The following is a 19,307-nucleotide window of genomic DNA, read 5'->3' as shown; positions in this document are numbered from 1 at the left end:
TGATTCCAAATGTGTTATTTCATAGTTTTGATGTCTTCACTTATTCTACAGTGTAGAAAATAGTAAAAAATAAAGAACCTTGAATGAGTAGGTGTCCAAACTTTTGACTGGTACTTTAAAAAGTGTAATTAGACGAATTCTTTATAAGTGACATAGGACACAGCCCACTACCAAAGTTTTGAAAATGTAATAAAAATAAGTGTTTTGGTAGTGTTGTACTTTAAATCTGTGTCTTCAATACAGTTGCTGGTCTACGGGTTTCAATGCTCTCTGTAGTTTGGCTTCTTCAGTTATTGTCTATGACGTCTGGGGTCTGTCCCCAGCATGGTCTGTCTCTAGCATCAAAGCAAGGGTTCCCTTGCTAACAATCCCCATTGCCTTACCCTCTTTCTAACTCTGGTCTTTGCAGTTAGTTATTCCTATTCAACTCCCTAGCATCCCCCTCACCCCCAGGCCTCTCTGGAGATCTTATGGAGATCATTTGACTGGAATGCTATGTCTGCCTCTGGCGGAAAAACATGAAGGAAAAAACACATTTCTCACACTTTCTCCGGCTAGCTCTTTGGGGAGCTTATTGTGCTCAGGCTGCAATTAGATAAAAGCCCATTTGTCCAGTCTTTATTTTAAATCAGAATGGTTATGGGATCAGTTGGATAGCTACTTCATTAATTTCTAGGCTTATAACAAAGTTTCTTACAGGTGTGTGTGTGTGTGTTCTTTTTACCCTTTTTAGGGGTGTCATAGCGGGGAGACGATGCGGGTCCACGCTCACACCAAGTTCTGCTTCCTATGTGTGCTCACCTTCCTGTTCCACCAGTGCAGCCACTGCCACGGCGACAGCCAGCACCATCACCACGGCCATCACCAAGGCGACCATAGCGGCGCTGGTCAACATGATGGTCACGAACACGCCCACAGTGACCTGCAGATCTCCCAGGCTCCTTACGTTGGCGGAGGAGGGTCTGGCGGGGAAATAGATGCGCAGAACAGGGGGAGTCCCGCCGAGGTGCTAGAGCTGGAGCAGCGCTTCTACATCCACCAACTGTTCCGGCGTTACGGCCAGCGCGGCCAGCTGGACTTCCGTGGATTCCAGAGCCTGCTGCTCAGCCTGGGTCTGGGGGAGGTGAAGGTGGTGGGCTTGGCGCATGAGGAGCTGGGCCACGATCATGTTGCCCACCTGGACCTGCTGGAGGTCCAAGAGGGGCTCCACTCACACTCGCCCACCCACGAAGAGCCAGGGCATGGCCATGGGCATAGACACCAGCATACACGGGAGAGGCCCCACGCACACTACCACCCACATACAGATCCAGGGCCAACTCACTCCTCCTGCAACCAGCTGGCGACCGGTGACGGTCCCACTGTAGATGGTCCATTGGAGGATCACGACCACAAACATGACCATGACCACGGCCCAGTAAAAGACAGTGACCACATTCATGATCATAAACAAAATCATGACCACGAACAAGACAAAAAGCACAAACGCAAAGAGAGCCAACAGCTCAACCATGAAGACCACAGCAACAAGACTCAGCCTCATCATCATGAACACTATCATGATCATGACCTCAAACCCCACACACACCCCCATCACTCACAAAACAACACAGACAGTCCTCAAGCACATCAAGAGCAGCCATCCACAGCCCCAGCACAGGCCCGCCAGGAGCAGCAACCAGGGGCCGAGGCTTCAGAGATCTCCATTGCCAAGCCCTCTGCCCCACTTACCCTACCTCCAGAATCCAAGCCCAAGAGGCCAAGGAAACCCAAAGGCCAGTGGACCCGAAACCAAGACCACCATAACCACAGTCAGGAACATGACCACGTGCATGGTCACAGTCTTAGTTCTGCGCCTAGGGGGAAGAGGGCGGCAGGTGAGCCCCACTTGAGCCCCACGTTACCGGTGCCAGCCCTGCCCAGGCATCAAGAGGACGTTGTTCACCAGCATGAGGAGGTGGGGCTTGTTTATTTGATGTATGATGAATACACCAATTGATAATATATATTAAATGGATTTGCATAAACTGAGTAGTAAAGAATGTGTAATGACATGGTACTGTTTGATGAACCTTTTCTCCCCTGTCCACCATCTCTTCCTCCCTCCTTCCTCAATCTCCAGTGTCTGAATCTGACCCAGCTCCTCAACTACTATGGCCTGAGTCCAGACTCCCGCATCTCGCCCAGCCAGTTCACCTACCTGTGCCCGGCCCTGCTCTACCAGATTGACAGCCGCGTCTGCATCCGCCACTATCACCAGGTGGACGTGGGGCAGGCCGCTCTGGAGCCAGCCAACTCCGGTAAGGCCCTGTGATTTCACTCGGTGACAGTAATGCATTTATGTAGCCCTCATAAGGATCTTACGTCATCCACTAACAAGGTGCCCATTGTGACAATTGCGGTACTCGTGTCCAAAAGCCTACATAATGTTATTGGATTGTTCTGTGGACGTAAGTCTTTGAATCTATGTTTTGAATGGTGCAACTCACACATGGGTGGCAGTATTAGGGCCTATTTGCACAATAGATGTGTCAGTCACACCCTGCACACTTAGCTTCTGTTGCACGCAAACAAAATGAGCACTGCAAACTACAGTATTTTTTTTCCAGCAAATACACCCTGCTTCTTAGGTAGCACATAGTGAGCTTGAAGGCTCTTCTGTGTCGAGTGAGAACACGTACTCAGAAACATGCCAATAGCTTTGTGACAGTCTCATGATATGGCGTGTGCAATAGACTTTGGCAAAACAGTTATTTGCCATCAGCATTTCCCAAGGCTCTGCAGAACTTTGCCAAAACATAAGGGCTGCACAAAGGTTGATCTTAGGTTTTTGCCCTTTTATTGGCGTGGTGAATTGATACTACTTGGACCTGGATAAGCCTAAGTGTTTTTCTGTTTTGACATGCGTTTGATGCAATGGCTCTCTCAGCACTGCAATTTAGCTTTTAGCTGCCAAGTACTACTACTAAAGTGTTCTTACCCATGACAATACATCTAAATGGAAAAGGCCTTGAACAACAACATTTAGCAAAACTGCCAAGCAGGGAATACTTCCTGTCGATCCTCTCATTTGAAAGGGTTATTCAATGTCTGCTTTTTTATTTTTTTCCCGTCTACCAATTGGTGCCCTTCTTTGCAAGACATGGGAAAACCTCCCTGGTCTTTGTGGTTGAATCTGTGTTCACTGCTCTGAGGGACCTTACAGATATATGCGTGGGGTACAGAGATGGGGTATAGTCATTCAAAAATCATGTTGAACACTATTATTGCCCACAATGAGCCCATGAAATGTATTATGTGACTTGTTAAGGACATTTTACACCTGAACTTATTTAGGCTTGCTGTAACAAAAGGGTTGAATGCTTATTGACTCAAGACATTTCAGCTTTTTATTAATTTGTAAACATTTTGAAAAACAATTTCACTTTGACATTATGGGGTATTTAAAATCAGGCTGTAACACAACAATGTGTAACAAGTCAAGGGGTTTAAATACTTTCTGAAGGTACTGTAAATCTTTCATTAGCACACAAACTCCAGAGTCCCGATGCAACATTTGTGCTGTGGGGCTGAAAACCACTATAAAAATGGTGAAGATCATTAAGATGGCACTGAAAAAGAAAAGACGGATGACTCCTCATTGGTGAAGGACTGGAGTCTCTCCCATGGTGCAGCGAGAGATACCAGTAGGGCATCCCGCCCTTGGAGAGAGCCTACCTCTCGTTTATCCCCCGTAAACTTCCACTTGTGTGCTCAGAAAATGTCCTGCAAGTTCTCTTTTTCTTTTCTCACACTGCCAATTAGGACAGTCTTAAGAGGCACTGAGGACAGTCGTTCTTTCTGGGCACGGCTCGAAGGATAATCATAATTGGAGTGAAGACCAGTTCTCGTCTCTTTTCCCTCCTTCCCCATATTTCCACCCGGCTGTTCCTGATAGGTGTAATTAGAGGGGGGGGGGGGTGGAGTATGAGTTATTCGAGTGAAGGACCCGCCAGTGGTGATCTGTCTGATTTACAGTTGCCTCAGGATTATAGGGGGTTTTGCCTGATGTGACAAATAAGATATTACTCAACGGTAGCAACTGCCTCTGTGGCAAGAGGATACATTTCAAAACAATAGACATGTTGCAAGAGTATGAAGTTGACAATCAGGATGTGAACAAAGTTGTTGAAGTATTGTCATGTGCGATAAGGGTCAGTTACTTGGCACTGAACCTACGCTAGTTGAAATACTAAGGTGGGCACAAATGTCATTAATAATTGTTTATTCACAAATTAATCAGCTGACGTACAAATTACAACAAATCTAACGTATGGACTCAGGCTGCATCCCAATACTCATCACACTATCTCATATGTCAAATTAATATGCATTGTATATTTCGTATGTCAAATTAGTATGCCTGTACATTTCGTATGGTCATTTACATAGTAGGCTCTATTTTCGGCTTGCGCTAAGGAGGCGCAAGTGCCAAACACACTTTAGTTTGCAAGTTCGCCATGTAAATAGCCTACGCCAGGTTCGGCTATTTACCTGTCTAATACCCTCTCGCTTACGTTGATGTGGGAGGGGTGTTAATATTTGAAGTGTGTCTACAAAAGTGACCATTTCATGTAGCGCTAATGGGACACTTTTAATCATCCCACACTTAAACACAAAGAGCGTATTCAAAGCCCTCACTTTGTCACTCAAACATATTCCAGTGTCTGCCTGCAAGCTGAACATCTTTGTGTTTAGGCTAACTGTCCCTCCCCCCTTTGGAGCACGGCTACAGTACAGACGTACAAGCATGATTCAGAAGATAAGGAGATATTTTTAATTAGCTAGAGAAGAATAGGTAAACTATTTCAATGCTAGTTAAGGATACAATAGGCATAGTTATCACGTTTCACGTTGGATTTATTAACTACAAAAAATAAGACGTTTTTAAATTTGGTGCTGCTCAGCACACAAGCTTGCTAGCTTAAGGATATTCAAAGTTCCTCCATATAAGCCTCTTCTAGGTATAATTCTGTAGAACTACAGTGGTTCTTACTTTAAAAGTTAGGAGCTTATGCTGCGAACGTCAGTGGTAGATGGTGGCATTCTGTCATTGCACCACACTATCGCAAGGGGGAGTTAGAAGGCTGATCTATCGGTAGTCTAAACTGTGGCAATTAATGGAGGCGTATTCAGTCTGAGAATCTCTCTCTGACACTAGAGTCTTGTATCAGGCAACAACAAACTGTCTGTGGTCCTGGAGTTGAGAGGCCTTGGGAAAATACACTGGGGTAATTTCACTTTGTGGACTGACGATTTTTGAAAAATAGGCACGGTGGGCTTTTGGCTTCTCTCCCTCTAAAAACAGGGGGGGGGGGGAGTAAGGAACTCTTCTGTCGACCCGGCATTAAAGACCAAAATTGCTTCAAGACAATTTGTGCAGTTACGGCTCAAGTCCTCAACTGGCAGCTTCATTAAAATAGTACCCACAAAACACCAGCCTCAACGTCAACAGTGAAGAGGCAACTCCGGGATGCTCGCCTTCTAGGCAGAGTTGCAAAGAAAAAACATCTCAGACTGGCCAATAAGAAGAACATATTAAGATGGGCAAAAGAACAGACACTGGACAGAGGAACTCTGCCTAGAAGACCAGCATCCCGGAGTTGCCTCTTCGCTGTTGACGTTGAGACTGGTGTTTTGTGGGTACTATTTTAATGAAGCTGCCAGTTGAGGACTTGTGAGGTGTCTATTTCTCAAACTAGATACTAATGTACTTGTCCTCTTGCTCAGTTGTTCACCGGGGCCTCCCACTCTTTCTATTCTGGTTAGAGCCCATTTGCACTGTTTTGTGAAGGGAGTAGTACACAGCGTTGTACGAGCTCTTCAGTTTCTTGGCAATTTCTCGTATGGAATAGCCTTCATTTCTCTGAACAAGAATAGACTGACTAGTTTCAGAAGAAAGGACTTTGTTTCTGGCCATTTTGAGCCTGTAATTAAATTCACAATTGCTGATGCTCCAGATACTCAACTAGTCTGAAGAAGGCCAGTTTTATTGCTTCTTTAATTAGCACAACAGTTTTCAGCTGTGCTAACATAATTGCAAAAGGGTTTTCTAATGATCAATTAGCCTTTTTAAAATGATAAACTTGGATTAGCTAACACAGGAGTGATGGTTGCTGATAATGGGCCTCCGTATGCCTATTTAGATATTCCATAAAAATCTGCCATTTCTATCTACAATAGTAATTTACAACATTAACAATGTCTTCACTATTTCTGATCAATTTGATATTTTAATGGACATAAATTGCTTGTCTTTCAAAAACAAGAATTTCTAAGTGACCCCAAACTTTTGAAGGGTAGTGTAGTTCTCTTTTTAAAATATATTTTCCTTTATTTCCCACATCATTCCACCCCTCCCCTAATTGGAGGAAACTAATAAACAATAACACCTAGGCTTCTACTTCCAGCTGATACATACTACAGTCGAAGTCGGAAGTTTACATACACTTAGGTTGGAGTCATTCAAACTCGTTTTTCAACCACTCCACAAATTTTTTGTAAACAAACTATAGTTTTGGCAAGTCAGTTAGGACATTACTTTGTGCATGACACAAGTAATTTTTCCACCAATTGTTTACAGTGAATTATAAGTGAAATAATCTCTGTATCACAATTCTAGTGGGTCAGAAGTTTACATACACTAAGTTGACTGTGCCTTTTAAACAGCTTGGATTTTTTTTTTTATTGTCATGGCTTTAGAAGCTTCTGTTTGGCTAATTGACATCATTTGAGTCAATTGGAGGTGCATCTGTGGATGTCTTTCAAGGCCTACCTTCAAACTCAGTGCCACTGTGCTTGACATCATGGGAAAATCAAAAGAAATGATTGACCTCAGTGAAAGATTTGTAGACCTCCATGTCTGCTTCATCCTTGGGAGCAATTTCCAAATGCCTGAAGGTATCACGTTCATCTGTACAAGCAATAGTATGCAAGTATAAACACCATGGGACCGCACAGCTGTCATACCGCTCAGGAAGGAGACCCGTTCTGTTTCTTAGAGATGAACGTACTTTGTTGCGAAAAGTGCAAATCAATCCCAAAACAGCAAAGGACCTTGTGAAGATGCTAGAGGAAACGGGTACAACAGTATCTATATCCAAAGTAAAACGAGTCCTATATCGACAACCTGACAGGCCGCTCAGCAAGGAAGAAGCCACTGCTCCAAAACCGGCCTAACATAGCCGGACTATGGTTTGCAACTGCATATGGGGACAAAGTAGAACGGTCTGGCCCTAATGACCATCGTTATGTTTGAAGGAAAAAGGGGGAGTCTTGCAAGCTGAACACCATCCCAACCGTGAAGCTGAGGGGTAGCAGCATCATGTTGTGGGGGTGCTTTGCTGCAGGAGGAACTGGTGCACTTCACAAAATAGATGGCATCATGAGGAAAGAAAATGATGTGGATATATTGAGTCAACATCTGAAGACATTGTCCATTTGGAAGACTCTTCCTGACTAATGACCCCAAGCATACTTCTAAAGTTGTGGCAAAATGGCTTCAGGACAACAAAGTCAAGGAATTGGAGTGGCCATCACAAAGCCCTGACATCAATCCTATATAAAATTTGTGGGCAGAACTGAAAAGGTGTGCGGGAGCAAGGAGGCCTACAAACCTGACTCGGATACACCAGCTCTCTCAAGAGGAATAGGCCAAAATTCACCTAACTTATTGTGGAAAACTTATATGTGGAAAGCTACCCAAAACATTTGACCCAAGTTAAACAATTTAGAGGCATTGCTACCAAATTCTAATTGAGTGTATTTAAACTTCTGACCCACTGGGAATGTGTTGAAAAAAATAAAAAATACTTACAATAAAGTGGTGATCCTAACTGATCTAAGACAGGGAATTTTTACTAGGATTAAATGTCAGGAATTGTGAAACTGAGTTCAAATGTATTTGGCTAGGGTGTATGTAAACTTTCGACTTCAACTGTATGTACGTTTTACGAACACAATCTATTTTACAGTAGTTATTTTTTGTTTTTAGTACTAGCCTAACTCTTTCTGTCCATATTATAGGACTTATAGGAATTATTTCTCTCTACGATTTCTATGTCATATACCTTTGACTATTGGATTTTCTTATAGGCACTTTAGTATTGCCAGTAACCGTATGGCTTCGGTCCCTCTCAGCTCCTATCTGGGCTCGAACCAAGAACACATCGATAACAGCCACCCTCGAAGCAGCGTTACCCATGCAGAGCAAGGGGAACAACAACTCCAAGTCTCATTGCGAGTGACGTTTGAAAAGCTATTAGCGCGTACCCCGCCAACTAGCTAGCCATTTCACATCGGTTACAACATTCTAATCTCGGGAGTTGATAGGCTTGAAGTCATAAACAGCGCAATGCTTGAAGCACAGCGACGAGCTGCTGGCAAAACGCACAAAAGTGCTGTTTGAATGAATGCTTACGAGCCTGTCGAATCCGGAAACTATCATCTCAAACAAAACGTTTATTCTTTCAGTAAAATACGGAACCGTTCCTTATTTTATCTAACGGGTGGCATCCATAAGTCTAAATATTCCTGTTACATTGCACAACCTTCAATGTCATGTCATAATTACGCAAAATTCTGGCAAATTAGTTCTCAACGAGCCAGGCAGCCCAAACTGTTGAATATACCCTGACTCTGCGTGCAATGAACGCAAGTGAAGTGACACAATTTCACCTGGTTAATATTGCCTGCTAACCTGTTTCTTTTAGCTAAATATGCAGGTTTAAAAATATACTTCTGTGTATTGATTTTAAGAAAGGTATTGATGTTTATGGTTAGGTACACGTTGGAGCAACGGCGGTCCTGTTTCGCGAATGCGCACCGCATCGATTATATGCTACGCGGGACACTCTAGATAAACTAGTAATATCATCAACCATGTGTAGTTTTTTATGAGAAGTTTATTGCTAGCTAGCAACCTACCTTGGCTTCTTACTGCATTCGTGTAACAGGCAGGCTCCTCGTGGAGTACAATGTAAAGCAGGTGGTTAGAGCGTTGGACTAGTTAACTGTAAGGTTGCAAGATTGAATCCCCGAGCTGACAAGGTAAAAATCTGTTGTTCTGCCCCTGAACAAGGCAGTTCACCCACCGTTCTTAGGCCGTCATTGAAAATAAGAATGTGTTCTTAACTGACTTGCCTAGTTAAATAAAGGTGTAAAAAATAATTTTTAAACGGTGCCCAAATCGGTGTACAAAAATACCGATTTCCGATTGTTATGAAAACTTGAAATCGGCCCTAATTAATCGGCCATTCCGATTTAATCAGTCGAACTCTAGTCTGATTACTTTACGAATGCACTGTATAAAGCATTTCTTAACTTAGATCAAGTAGGCCTCATCTCATTTAGCAATTACATTTTATGTTGACCAAATTCAACACTCCCCACTTTCAGATTTTGGACAGGAGTCAGCTCTTGCTTCACTTCTTCCTCTCTGACACTATTTAATTTAAAAGACCAAGCAACTGGTGTGAATGCAGAATATGAAGCTGCTACACAACAAATCCTGATGCAGAATCTTCTAATAATAATAATAATGGTTGGCAAAATCTCACTAAAGTGAAAACTGGGTTTCACCAACAGATTTATATAAAACATATGCATTATTGACACATTGTCACCATTACCAAGTTAACCCCCGCAACATTAGCTTGCTTAGCCATATACCTAAAATCTCATTGGTTGAAGTTGTTTCAACTTCAGAAGCACTAAAATGCATTCATGTCATCTTCACCAACTGGGAGCTACGATATTTCAAGGACTGAGTGCGACAGTTTACCTGGCTCAAAGGTTAGCCACCTTTTGTGGCATATTCTCTTCATGGGCCTCAACACCTGAAGGGTGTGTCTCAAAGCAGGATAGAGGAGTTGGCGACCAACTTTGGTAAACATTTTCAATTTAACTCGGGATAACCTGAGGGGTGTAGCCCGTAACTGCAGCATGTTATAGGATGTTTGCTGCAACAAGGGTGTGTGTGGACAATGTTCCAGTCCTAAGCCCCCCTGCAGAGGGGAGGGTAGAGGCTGTTTTTTTAATGCCCTTTGGAATGTCAGTGGCGCTAAGCTCACACCATTGAAGCTCACCTGATGGCCATTAAAAGGGATTAAGCCAGAGAGAGGACACTAACCTTGACTCACATAAACAAGAGGTTTTCATACAAATCCCAATGTAACATCCCTAGCCACTTTAATAGAGCCATGTCAATCATTCAGTTGGTTCCCTATGAATCCACACGTTATTTACCGGTTTCCCTACTTCTGGAGTTTAATTCAGTAGACATAACATTTACATGTTTTGGACCGTTTAAGGGCCCAATGCAGCTGTATATCTATTTATATCTATATCAAAGAATTTCTTGGCAACAATTACAGTGCATTTAATTAATGTTCCTCAATCTACACACAATACCCCATAAAGACGAAGCAAAAACAGGTTTTTATACGTTTTTGCACATTTGAAAAATATAAATACTTTATTTACATAAGTGAATACTCAAGAGACTCAAAATTGACCTCAGATGCATCCTGTTTCCAGTGATCATCCTTGATGTTTCTACAACTTGATTGGAGTCCACGTGTGGTAAATTCAATGATTGGACATGATTTTGAAAAGCGCACACCTTTCCTATATAAGTTCCCACAGTTGACAGTGCATGTCAAAGCAAAAACCAAGCCATGGGGTCGACGGAATTGTCCGTAGAGCTCCGAGACTTGTGTCGAAACAGATCTGGGGAAGGGTACCAAAACATCTATTCAGCATTGATGGTCCCCAAGAATAGTGTCCTCCATCATTCTTAAATGGTGAAGTTTGGAACAATTAAGACTCCTCCTAGAGCTGGCCGCCCGGCCAAACTGAGCAATTGGGGTAGAAGGACCTTGATCATGGAGGTGACCAAGAACCCGATGGTCACTCTGACGGAGCTCCAGAGTTCATCTGTGGAAATTGGAGAACCTTCCAGAAGGACAACCATCTCTGCAGCACTACACCAATCAGGCCTTTTTTATGGTAGTGGCCAGACAGAAGCTACTCTTCAGTGAAAGGCACATGACAGCCCGCTTGGAGTTTGCCAAAAAGCACCTAAAGTACTATCAGACCATGAGAAACAAGATTCTCTGGTCTAATGAAACCAAGATTGAAGTCTTTGGCCAGAATGCCAAGCGTCACGTCTGGAGGAAACCTGGCACCATCCCTATGGTGAAGCATGGTGGTAGCAGCATCACGCTGTGGGGATGTTTTTCAGCGGCAGTGACCGGGAGACTAGTCAGGATCGAGCCGAAGATGAACAGAGCAAAGTACAGAGATCCTTGAAAAACTGCTCCAGAGCGCTGATGTGTTATTAGCAGAGGTTTGGATCCCTCTTTTCTTATTGGTCTATCAACCAACTTACCGCATCATTCTCACCATGCAAACCTGCTGATTTAGGTCATGTGTAGATTGTATTTTCAACCAGCAACTATGAGAAAATAATACTGATGACTGCACTGGGCCTTATTAAGTTGAATTTTCCCAATAGGAAGGCTCATGGGCAATCAAAAATCATCTCCCTGTTAGGAGATCATGAACATGACAATATCTGTCTGAAAACTAATCGCCTTGATTCCTCAATACCTCATTCCACTCTCAAAGCTCATTGGAGGAGGAGTTGACAGCTAATACAATTTTATGACGCTGTCCCTGTTTTTGTTATCCTAAAGCCGAGCTTAACAGGCATGCTCCCAAAACTAACATCTAATAGCTGTGTAATTAGAACTTTGTCGTGCCCTGTCTCTGTCATTAGCACCCCCCCCCCCTCCTGTGAGGAACGCCTGCCTCCTGTTTCCAAAAGGACTTGCAGCATTTGGAGATTTGTAATGATCTTTAATCCTCCATTTGGGCAAAGCGACAGCAACCGCTTGATTTACTATTCAGACAACTACAGAATGATCAGGGATCACTTTTTTCATTAACCGCCTGAGTCTAGGCAGATGAAAAGATGCTTGACTATTCATTCGTTATTTGTATAAATTTGGACTATCGTTGTTTGATCGATTTGATTTTAGCGTTAAGACTGCTCACTCCTCCTAGGTTATTTTTTGTTAATGTATAATATTTGCTCACGCTACTTTGGAATACACCTCTGAAACGACTAGGGGTGAACAGGTCCATGAACACTTGGTTTAACCTATCCAGTCGAGACCAGTGACCACCCCGAGAGAAGGAAAAAAGTATTCAGTATTCAAACCTTTCCAAAGGCTGTACTTATTTGATCCCGTGAGAGCGTTTGATCCCTGTGAAGCGTAAGGAGTCACATGTCGCATGCAGGCCCACTAAAAGTAACATGATTACCCTGCCCTATGAAAACAACGGTATACATTTTTCTTTTGGGGCTTCAAGGTGTTTCTCCCACTCCTTAACTTGCAGTTGGAGTGTAGTTATTGTCAACAGAATTTTGTGGTTATTTAGGGTTACATGTGTAATAACCTGAACAAACCAACCATTATTTGTCAGGCCACCTCAAACAGGCTACGCAATCTTAACAACATATTCATCAAACACCAATTACTTTTGACTTGGCAAGAAAGGACTGTCGAAGTCCACCCTTGACATCAATTGTCTGGATGATGAGCCTGCATTTTCAGTCTTCGACACCTGCCAGATCTGAATGCTGGCGGCAGAAGCTAGTATCAGTCTAGCGACTGCGGCACACGTTTGTGACATTGAATTTCACACTACATTAAACATCTAAATTGTTCTTTAGTTTCTCAGTTTTCTAGAGCCCTGGCCCCAACTATGACTGTCAAACTGATCCTGTCATGACCATATACTTTTATGACCTTTTGATACATTATGTTTCTGTTTTAATTCTGGGCCTGTGTTTTGAATAAATGTTCAAGGAGCAAGGGCAAAATTAACTCATAATGACATCTACCAACGTAGCTCTCTGTAGCTATCGCTTTCAACAGCGATGGAAGTGATTGTTACAAAATCTCACTCAAGAAAGTAAGCCTATGAATGCCAACAGCTTGTGGACGGTAGACATTTTTCTCTGCAGGGGGACATGTTTCTGACTATGGTGTCACCCCCCCTTCACAATATTTTTGGCGGTCGATGCATAATGCTCCTTCCCTTACGAATTGTGGTATGACTCTTTCTTCACTCTCGCCATCTTTCTCTCTCACCCCCACCCCCTTTCTCTGTTTGTGTGTGTAGTGTGGGTCTGGATGTGGGGCTTTGTCTCCATCACCATTATCAGCCTGCTGTCCCTACTGGGTGTAATACTGGTGCCCATCCTCAACCAGGGCTGCTTCAAGTTCCTGCTCACCTTCCTGGTTGCCCTGGCTGTGGGTACGCTCAGCGGAGACGCCCTGCTCCACCTGCTGCCACATGTGAGTACTTTCCGGCTCCACTGACCCTGTGACACCTTAGTTTCTCAGATAGCCACCATGGCATCCAATCTACACACATCCACCAACAAGTTCAGAGACTTGTTTGGGTTGGTGCATTTTTTGCTTTGTCATTAAGGGCTATTGTGTATGGATTGATGAGAAGAAAAAAATATGTTTTATCCATAAGGCTGTAATGTGGAAAAAGGCACTGTAAGCACCTTACTGTAATACACTGCTCAAAAAAATAAAGGGAACACTTAAACAACACAATATAACTCCAAGTCAATCACACTTCTGTGAAATCAAACTGTCCACTTAGGAAGCAACACTGATTGACAATAAATTTCACATGCTGTTGTGCAAATGGAATAGACAAAAGGTGGAAATTATAGGCAATTAGCAAGACACCCCCAGTAAAGGAGTGGTTCTGCAGGTGGTGACCACAGACCACTTCTCAGTTCCTATGCTTCCTGGCTGATGTTTTGGTCACTTTTGAATGCTGGCGGTGCTTTCACTAATGGTAGCATGAGACGGAGTCTACAACCCACACAAGTGGCTCAGGTAGTGCAGCTCATCCAGGATGGCACATCAATGCGAGCTGTGGCAAGAAGGTTTGCTGTGTCTGTCAGCGTAGTGTCCAGAGCATGGAGGTGCTACCAGGAGACAGGCCAGTACATCAGGAGACGTGGAGGAGGCCGTAGGAGGGCAACAACCCAGCAGCAGGACTGCTACCTCTGTCTCATGCTTTCCAGCACAACATTCAATCAATTAATGGCATTCATTAATGCACCATGCAATCAATTGTCAGTTCCTCCACACATATGCCAGACAGTTGGTGGTCGGAGCACGTCTCTGGAGTCGCTGAGCCGGAGGAACTTATATTAATCCTGCTTTAGGACTCATTACGGCCGGCACTAGCAGATCAAACGAACGACTAAAATGAACAAGTCACTCATGAAAAACAAATCATGACTCTTGAGTCAGTAAAAATAGTAGTTCAAACATAATGAGTTGTTTGCGAACTGCACATCACTAGTGTGCCTGTGAGAATCTGACTAGTAGAGGCCAACGGCATCTCTTTGCCTGCAGTGGAAGCAAACTCAAATATTTAAAAACAAAACTTGTGGACAAAACAATGTAAATTTCCAAGAAACACAAGTCTCACTTTACTAGTTAGACCAACTCCTGCCTGTGTGCATTGCTTCTAAAAGCAAATATTTCAGTGCATACAGCCCCCCCCCAGACAGGCAGTGTTGCTGCGCGATGTGGGGTACAACGTTCGTATTAGATTGTGCATTAACATGTATGAAACAGAATGGCAGAAATACTTAAAATAAATGCTGCAGTATCAGTTTTCTATTAATCACAACTCGCATGTGCCCATACTTGACTTGTGACTGTTTTTATAAAATGCCCGCACAGTAGAGCCCTGAGTAACTACCTGCCAAAACCTACCTGCATCTGGTGTGTGGCGGGTGTTTAATTTTAGGCCTTGATCCATATGCAATTCGAACACAGAGTAGGCCAACTTCTCTGTCCTGTACCACCCACACATCCACCTCGCATGCCATCTGTTCCCGTGTAGCCATGGCACCCAATCCACACTCACTAACCACATTCTGGCCCAACGTTAGAGCATTCAGATAAAAGTCGATTGCGTAGAGCAGACATGATTTTGTTTTCTTGCAGAATAAGAAATAAGGTTGACTTCATGACGTTTTCAGCTGCAAAGTTCTAAACATTGTAAACCCCTGCCATCGCCAGAGCAGCTCATTCGCTATAAGATCCTGTTCCCTTACCACTGGTGCCCTCAGTGGAGTGCCAATATAGTGCCATACACACAGTGCCAACTCCCCTCACAGCCCTCAGCCTGACAGCTCCTTGTGAAGTATCACACACATGACTTATTCAGATGTTTTATTTATTTATCTGCGTAATATCAGACTGCTCTAGTTGAATTAGCCTTTTGCATTATCCCAGACAATCGTTCTCCACAAAACCTGCATTCAGATCTCCCTGCAAACTATTCCATCCAGACTTCCTCCCCTCTGAGTTTCATGCCAGTCATCAATTCATCATCCATCACCCCTAGTAGCGATTAAATAATTGTCTTGACATTTCATACTGTTAACAAGTTCAGGAATCCTGGCCATGAAATTAAAGAATGTTGGCAAAAGTTACTAGCTAAGCATTTGCTAAAGTTTCTATCTGTTATTTTCAAGAACACTGGTACTTAACAGTACGTTTGTTGCTAAATGGCACTATGCTTATCCTTGTAATGCCGATCATAACTATTTTATTAACATTATTATTCTCTTGGTCAAATATTACATTTCAAAATGTAAATTTAGTTTTTCCATTTAACTGTTACAATTGTATAAGTCCCTCAAACCTCAAAGTATGAGAAATCATGTCTGTTAATGTCTCATTGCCTTGTCACATCTAAAGATGTACTGAATTTGTGTTTTAAGAGTTTTCAGCACTTTATGCTAAAATAGTTAAATTCATTGAATTTGTAAAGTACACCGTATCTAGTCTGGGTACCAGCCTTTTTAGCCAACATTCCACGTTCAGCAATCTCAATGTTCAATATGCAGCTAGATGTCCGGTGGGGTTCCTAATTGGTTTTTGGAAATTACATTAATATTTTCCATGACAACATGTGCTGCTTCGAAATTAGAATTATACAAAGTCAAAAACAACAATTTAGCTGTTAGCTAGGCAAGTTGTTGCATTTTAAAATCAAAGCCACAATGTTTTGTGGTTTGAATTGCGGTATATCTTTAGTTTGAGAATGATCAAATCAAGCTTTATTTATACATCCAGCGCATTTCGTGTTCTCAATTTGCCTACCTGGTTAAATAAAGGTGAAATAAAAAATACAAAAATAATTTCAGACATGGAATGCAACACAATGTGCTTCACATGATTAAAAAAACAATGAAAAATAAGAGCTTAAATATTTACTATACAAAAACATGTGATAAGAAAACACTAAAGAAGGAGCAAAACTCAATGAGTAAAGCGCCCTAAAGCAACGCTAAAAAGATGCGTTTTAAAGTCTCTTTTAAATATGTCCAGTTTCGGCACCTATCTGGTTCTCTGGCAGAATATTCCAGAGATTAGGGGCATAATAACTAAAGGCTGCTTCTCCATGCCTCTTGTTCCTAGGATTTGGGACAGTTAACAGACAGCCAGAGGACATGAAGGACCTACTGGGTACATCAATTAAATGGGTGGACAATCAAGTACAATCATGGATTGATTTAAAAACAATAGAAGAATCTTAATGTATTATAATTTATTAGAAAAATTCAGCAGAGGCCTTAACTAGTGTAACGTGTCGTCCGTCTGGCCTTGGTCATTACCCGTGCTACATTATTCTATGTTTTGCAGTTGACTAATGTCTTTTTTGGGGTAGACAAGACAGGAGAGCATTACAGTACTCGTCCGTCTGGCCTTGGTCATTACCCGTGCTACATTATTCTATGTTTTGCAGTTGACTAATGTCTTTTTTGGGGTAGACAAGACAGGAGAGCATTACAGTACTCAAGCCTGTTTGTACTAAATGCATGGATGATTCTCTGTCAGTCTGAGAGAGAAACGGCCACACCGTGCCAATGTTCCTCATGAGGTAAAAAAGCTGTTTTAGTTACATTCCTAATGTGTGATTCGAAATGTAGGTCCGAAACTAAAATAACACGTAGGTTTTTAAACCTGGTGTTATCTTTATTTCCTGTGAATTAAAGTGTGCTTTGGCTCATACAGTAAGTACCTTTTTTTTTTTTCAGTTGCGGTATGTTCACCAAGGGTGACAAACTCTATGCTGGTTCAATAGGTCCTAAAACAATTTACTTCTCCAGTATGTCCAGAAGGACATCATGGTAAAAATGTTGTTTTAATTATTGTGATAGGCTCATGTTTTTACCGCTACGCCGTACCCCACTTTCTTTTGCCGTGACACCGTAGCGGACTGCCTTATTTTAACCCCTGGTTATTGCACATGTGTACTTCACGGCGTAGACATGTGCCAATAGGATTGTGCTAGCTTGTGCTTGGCTCTGCCCACCTCGATTGTTCTGCCCACTGATTCATTTTTTTTCCATTGGAAACGACAGGATGGGGTCTCTTGGGTTAGTTATAAAAGTCTTTGCTTACGTGATCTGTGGAGAAAATAAATGTTTATTTAGTTCCAACATAACCCTCATAGCTGTACTCCAATCACAAAAGTTATCGAATCAGGATCAAATCCTCTGATCTCCTCGGTCATTAATGATAGAATGTTCATATTTGAAGATTGAAGAAAGGCCAGTCTCTTTGACAAATGACAGGAGAGGCAAGGAGTGGAATGTTGGCTAAAAAGATTTGTACTCTGGCTACACTATACCGCAATTTCCTATTACCAGTGGAAACAAGACTGTAAAATAGTGCAACCAATATTTCGTTTTCCCCCATCTCACAGGCTCAAGGGGAGCACGACCACAGCCACGGTGAGTCGGGCAACGAGAGCGACACTAAAGAGGTGGACATGCTCACTGCCTTTGACGGGGTCTGGAAGGGCCTGACAGCGCTGGCTGGAATCTACTTCCTCTTCATCATTGAGCACTGCCTCAGCATGTTCAAACACTACAAAGACGCAGGGGTAAGGAGGAGTCATGCACCCATACCTGATTGAACGCTATGGAAATAATTTCATAACTAGGTGTTTACCAGAGGTGGGACCAAGTCATTGTTTTACAAGTAAGTCTTAGCACTCAAGTCCCAAGTCAAGGCAGTCAAGTTTCCAGTCCTAAACAAGTCATCATGTGCTCTTCACCAAATGTAATATTTTTAACAAGAGTAATAGTTAGTATATTACAATTACACATCATGAATGCTTTTTAAAATATATATTTATTACTTTCCAAAGAAACTTTATTTCCATGGAAGTACATGGGTAGCCATGAGAACCCCCCCCCCGCCCCCCCCCAATCGGGCGATGTAGGCTTGTGCACAATCACCCAACCTTAACACACACACACACACCCTCTCTGTGTGTGGTTACAGTAGGCTAACGTATGTCAATGGTTTCAGGAACAGCAGTAACATCAGGCAGGATTTAGGCTTCCAACTGCCTGGCCAGTTGTAGCACAGTCTTGGGTGCAATGATCACATTCCCTCACTGACTGACAGTGTGGAGGCTCATTATTTTAACGTTACGTTAGCCTACATGCTACACTAGCAAAGTTTTATATATAGCTGTCGGCTATATTAGCCATGACTTCCGTTCTTTGTGCAGCTTCAAATGTCGAACAAAGTTGGAAGTTGTTGCGCCTCCGTCTGTAATTTTCTTACCGCATGTTTTGCAAGTTGCAATCCTTTTTTTGATGACTACAGTGTAGTCTTTATATCCGAAAATAATAATTTTGGGTATCATCTTTCCAAGGGTTCCATCTGAATTCACCCACTGAAGTTCCTCTGCACTGCCACGCGCAACTTTTTCTCAGCTGGCACAATTTCATTGGCTGCTGTCCGATTCAAACTGTAATCCGTTAAATGAAGAGTTTATGCGCTCCACACTTTTTTTTTTTTTTTAAGCGTCATTTTTATTATTTGGGCTTGGGGAGGGTATCAAGTCAGTTCAAGTCAAAAGGCTCATGTCATTGGTGTCAAAGTCGAGTTGCAAGTCACCATATTTGTGACTCGAGTGCACACCTCTGGTGTTTACTATTGTTAACTGGTATTCAGAATACCTGGGAAGTAAGACCTACCTTATGAATATTAGTGTGACGTGAAAGAGTAGATTGTAGGAAATACAGTGCCTTAAAGTATTCACACCCCCCCCCTTGACATTTTGTTGTTAGTCTGAATTTAAAATGAATTAGATTTTGTATCACTGATCGACACATAATAACCCATAAT

At 42.6% G+C, this 19,307-nt stretch overlaps 1 protein-coding gene across 2 annotated transcripts in view; it reads left to right on the top strand.

Annotated features, from left to right (window-relative positions):
- The window catches only part of slc39a10 (solute carrier family 39 member 10), a 58,317-nt gene that overhangs the window by 26,118 nt on the left and 12,892 nt on the right, over window positions 1-19,307 (top strand). For both annotated transcript variants that reach the window (XM_055870241.1, XM_055870242.1), the window contains 4 exons: window positions 734-1,957; window positions 2,123-2,300; window positions 13,231-13,406; window positions 17,869-18,048. In XM_055870241.1, coding sequence (XP_055726216.1) covers window positions 734-1,957; window positions 2,123-2,300; window positions 13,231-13,406; window positions 17,869-18,048 — 1,758 coding nt within the window. The remainder of the gene's footprint in view (window positions 1-733; window positions 1,958-2,122; window positions 2,301-13,230; window positions 13,407-17,868; window positions 18,049-19,307) is intronic.

Source organism: Salvelinus fontinalis, chromosome 19, assembly GCF_029448725.1.
Source record: "Salvelinus fontinalis isolate EN_2023a chromosome 19, ASM2944872v1, whole genome shotgun sequence".
Lineage (NCBI taxonomy): Eukaryota > Metazoa > Chordata > Actinopteri > Salmoniformes > Salmonidae > Salvelinus > Salvelinus fontinalis.
This window is presented reverse-complemented; position numbering and strand designations above follow the sequence as displayed.